The sequence below is a fragment of the Bison bison genome, unplaced genomic scaffold, assembly GCF_000754665.1.
Source record: "Bison bison bison isolate TAMUID 2011002044 unplaced genomic scaffold, Bison_UMD1.0 scf7180017864407, whole genome shotgun sequence".
Classification (NCBI taxonomy): Eukaryota; Metazoa; Chordata; class Mammalia; order Artiodactyla; family Bovidae; genus Bison; species Bison bison.
The window spans coordinates 40872-45793 of NW_011494976.1; the positions used below are offsets into that span (position 1 = coordinate 40872).

At 55.5% G+C, this 4922-nt stretch overlaps 1 protein-coding gene across 1 annotated transcript in view; it reads right to left on the reverse strand.

The window, feature by feature from the left end:
- DNAAF5 (dynein, axonemal, assembly factor 5) overlaps window positions 1-4922 on the reverse strand; it is a 24614-nt gene that overhangs the window by 18845 nt on the left and 847 nt on the right. Inside the window, exons 2-4 of the mRNA XM_010858782.1 lie at window positions 4258-4523; window positions 771-895; window positions 265-383 (exon numbers count right to left, since the gene is read on the reverse strand). Coding sequence (XP_010857084.1) covers window positions 265-383; window positions 771-895; window positions 4258-4523 — 510 coding nt within the window. The remainder of the gene's footprint in view (window positions 1-264; window positions 384-770; window positions 896-4257; window positions 4524-4922) is intronic.

Sequence of the window (4922 nt, forward strand, 5' to 3'; positions counted from 1 at the left end):
CGGGGGGCCCCGCCAATGGCAGCCTCTGTTCTGAGGAGGCGTCGCCCGAATCGCTAGGACTGCAGCCCCCTTGGGCCCGTGTCTCCTCTGCGGGTGATGCTGACAGAAGAGCTCCATGAGCTGACAAAGCGCCCCGTTTTCAGAACTCCCCCGAGCCCCGCGCTTCTCAGCCAGCGTGTCCTCACGTACCCAGGGAGGCCGGCCTGGGGCTGCGAGGGCGCTCCTTCCAGTGCCCGCCTCATCAGCCCAAGCCACCGCACTCACCTGGCGATGGGTGGTGGGCTGGGGGAGGGCTGGCAAAGTCCAGCTTGTCCTTGAGGTCTTCCTCGTTCTCCGTCTGCCACTGCAGGCCGACCTGCTCCCAGAGGGTGCTCGCCTCACACCTGCCGCACGCGACACAGCGCAGGTCAGGGGGCGCCCACGGGGACGGGGCCCCTGCCTGAGACAGCTCACCCACGGGGACGGGGGCACTGGGGGGCGCCCACGGGGACGGGGCCCCTGCCTGAGAGAGCTCGCCCGTGGGTCGGCTGGCCTCAGCCCTGCCTGACAAATTCCTGTCTGTGAGCCGGGCGAGGGGCTGAAGGTGCAAAACGGCCCGGTCAAAGCCCTGGGGCCGCTCAGTAGGCAGGAGGGGCGGCTGCAGGGGGCTCTGGCCCAGAGGAGAAGCCGCCGCCGCAGGAAATGACAACGGAGGAGAGGCCGCGCCTGGGAGGAAAGCGGGCAGGCCCGGGGCGCCTGGAGCCGGCCGTGGCTGCCACGTCGTCACTTACGCGATCTCGGGGATCTCGTCGTGGAAGCCGCTCAGCAGGAGTGGGATGAGCTTGTGGAAGAAGGAGTAGCGGTCCCGCAGGCTCAGCAGCCAGCCGCCCACCACGCGCATCACCGCCTGGCGCACCTGCAGGCCAGAGACGGTCAGCGGCCTTCCCCGGCGTGGGCACCGCCGGGCCCAGAGCCAGCTCGCTGCGCCAGCAGCTCTGCTGCCTGCATCATGGGTCGGGACAGACCACCAGGATGCCTAGTCTTGCTGGTTTGAGCCCTCGTCCTCCAGGCTCAGGCCAGACCCTCACTGACCACAGCAGGCTCCATGGCCCTGCCTCAGCCCTGTGGCGTGTCCGCAGCCTTCTGTACGGGAACCTCCTGGGCAGGCTGGGCGCCAGCTGCCTGTGTCTGAGAAAGTGACGTGCGTGCCTGCACACACCACGCCCCCTGCAGCGAGGAAGCGAGCTTAACAACACATTTCTTTAACAATGAAACATCAGATAGAGAATGTAAAAAAAAAAAAAAAATCCTTTTAAAAGATTGCAACCAAAAAAGTTAAAATACTTGGGCATAAACCTGACCAAGGAGGTGAAAGACTTGCGTGCCGAGAACTAGAAAGATTAGTGAAGGGAACTGGGGATGACTGAGAGCAGTGGGAAGACACCCACCTTGCTCTCGGGTGGAAGAATACTGTTAAACAGCCGCACCACCCAAAGTAAGCTACAGGTTTCATTTGAGGCCTATCAAATTACCCATGACATTTTTCATAAAGCGAGAACAAATAACCCTAAAGTTTATATAGAGCCATAAAAGATCCAGAATTGCCAAAACAAACCTGAAGGAAAAGAACAAAGCTGAAGGCATGACTCTCCCAGACTTCAGACAATACTACAAAGCTGCAGTCATCACAAGAGCACGGCACTGGCACAAAAACAGCTGCACGGGTCAGTGGGGCAGACAAGAGAGCCCGGGAATGACCCTCACAGCTACAGCCACTGCACCTTCAGCACAGGAGGCAAGACCATACAGAGCGGAAAAGAGCAAGTGGAGTCGGGAGTGCTGGACAGCTGCATGGAAATCAACACAGCCTCACACCACACACACACAGAGACCCAAAATGTCCTAAAGGCTTAAACTTAAGACATGACACCATAAAGCTCCTAGGAGACCGCATAGGCAAATCATTCCCTGACATAAACCATCCCAATGTTTTCTTAGGTCAGTCTCCCAACATGAGAGAGAGAAAATAAAAGTAAACCACTGGGACCTAATCAAACTCATAAGCTTTTGCTCAGCAAAGGAAACCATAAGCAAAACAAAAAGACAATCTGCAGACTGGGAGAAAATATTTACATGACGTGACTGACAAGGCACTAATTCCCCAAATATACAAACAACTCATACAACCCCAGAACAATAAAGCAAAAAACCCAAGAAAAAAAAATGGGCAGAAGACCGTGATAGGCATTTCTCCAAAGAAGACATACAGATGGCCAAAAAGCACATGAAAAGACATTCAACATCAATAATTACTAAAGAAATGAAAATCAAAACCACAATGAGATGTCTGTCACCTCACACTGGTCAGAATGGCTATCATTAAAAAGTCTCCAAATGAACTTTACTGCTCTTCCAGTGGTTAAGAATCCGCCTGCCAATGCGGGGGACACAGCTTTGACTCCTGGTCTGGGAAGATTCCACAGGCTGCCAGACAACCAAGCCCGCACGTGTAGAGCCTGTGCCGCACAGCAAGAGAGGGCACTGCGGTGGGAAGCCCACTCGCCACGACGAAGAACGGCCTCCGCTCCCACAGCTGGAGAAAACAATGATGACCCGGTGCAGCAAAACATTTAAAAATAAAATAAAGGAGAAAAAAAATTTTTTGGAAAAGTGTACAAACAACAAATGCTGGAGAGGGTGTGGAAAGAAGGGACCCCTCCTCCGCTGTTGGCTGGAATATACACTGACGCAGCCAGTAAGGAGGACAGTGCGGAGCTCCCTCAAAAACTAAACTGGAGCTAATATACGGTCCAGCAGTCCTGCTTCCGGGCAAATGTTTGAGAAAAACGGAACTCAGAACGATACATGCACCCCAGTGCTCACTGCAGATTTCACAACAGCCAGGACATGGAGACAATCTAGACGCCCACGGGCAGATGAACGGATAAAGAAGATGTGGTGCCTATATATACGGCGGAATATTACTCAGCCACAAAAAGCAAAATAACGCCATTTGCAGAACATGGATGGACCTAAAGATGATCACACTAAGTGAAGTAAGTCAGAGAAAGGCAGACACCGTTGTGACTCCACTTATATTTGGGATGTAAAACACAGCACAGCTGAACCCATGTATGAACAGACTCACAGACACACAGAGCAGACTTGGGGTTGCCAAGGGGAGGGGAGCGCAGAGGGAGGGCCTGGGGGCTTGGAGTTGGCAGACACAAATCAGCATACACGTGCAGGTAAACAGGCCCTCCTGTGCCGCACCGGGACCCGTGCAGCACCTGTGATAAACCCTAACGGGAAGGGCTCTAACACACGCGCGTGTGAGCTGAATCACTGCTGTACAGCCAAGATCAACACAACCCTGCGCATCAAGTGTGCACTTCAATTATAAAGAAGAAGAAAACAAGCAACATGACCCAGCGTGGCTGTGGCTAGAGGCCAGCTGGGGTGCTAGAGAGCAATCTTTGGGGTCGACAGACCCAGGCCTGGAGGAGGCCAGCTGCGAGTGGGGCTCTGCGCACTCATCCCAGCCCCAGCCTCAGACATGGAGGATTTCCGTGGCAAGGAACGCAACGGCATGTAAGTACTGACAGACAGGTCACGAGAAGGCTGGCGTTCCCTCTGCCGGGGCACAGGGGCCGCTGTCGCCCGCCCTGCAGGCCCCCACCAGCAACCACCGCTGCTCCTGCCCCGGGACGGCGGCCCTTCACCCACTCTTCCCTGTGGGAGAGTGCCTGACTTTGCGGCCTTCACTCTGCTCCTCACAGCCTGAGATCCACGACTCTGAGCGGGCTTCTGCCAACAAAAGAGCTGCTTCTCTCTCCTCCCCCTGCCTGCCTGCCTGTCTTGTTTGTCTGTCTGTCTCCGCAGGCCCCAAAGCCACGGGAAGGAGTTACCCAAACACATGAACCCTGGCTCCAATCCTCCTGGTTTGCCAACCTCTGTGGCTTTTCAATTAAATCACCTGATAGACAGCACGTTACACATATATCTACAAACCATGGAAACCCTCAGTTCAGAGTTTCTTCCTAAAAGCAAACAGGCCTCGTCCCCATTGTTCAGAATTAAGTATAATAAATCCACTAAGACAATTCAGTTCTCCCTGAGCCTCTCAAAAATGTGAAACAGGAACACCCTGTGACTGGGAAGGACATTTTGGTGTCACATATAATATCTTTAATAAAGGACAAAAGTGAGTAAGTGACAAATAGCACACTGGCACGCTTCTGGTGGGAAAAGGGACTGACCGGAGGAAACTCTCCTTACCTGGGGAACGTCGTCGAATAGCCGCTGAGCAAAGTGCGGAAGGACATCATCCACTGACTTCCCGCTGCCGAACTGGATTGCCGCGCCCGTGGCCTCGATGACGGCCACGCGCACCTTCCAGTGCTGGTGGGAGATGGACTGCATCAGGGGGCCGATCAGGGACTCCGACTGCATGTGGAAGTGGTCTGTGGGGCGGGGAGGCCACCAGTCACCAGGGGAGCCTGTGGGCCTCCGCTCTGGCCTGGCTCTGCTGGGAGCTTTGCACCCTCAGCACTGGGAGAGGCACAGGGACAGGACGAGCGACTCAAACAGCACCTCTCTCGGAGGACTGGGGCTGGACCTCATGTCAGCTGAACACAGCAGCTGGGAGGGGAGAGCCTGAAGCTGCCAGTGGCTGCGACAGGTGCCCGAAAGGGACGCCGAGTGGGGAGAGACCGCGCCTTCCCAGGTCCTGCAGAGCTAGACACGCAGCACGGGAAACCGCACCAGCATCGCCTCAGGCAAAGCCCCCCCGCTTCTACGGGCCTCACAGAAAGTCAGGACCGGGGGGGTCTTCGTGGGACCCAGATGGACCCTCCGGCTTTGCAGTTCTGCCGCTGCTTAAGACCTGTATGAGGTCGCTATTTCAGTGGTACTTCCAGCGAGTTCTCTCAGCGCTCAAGTTC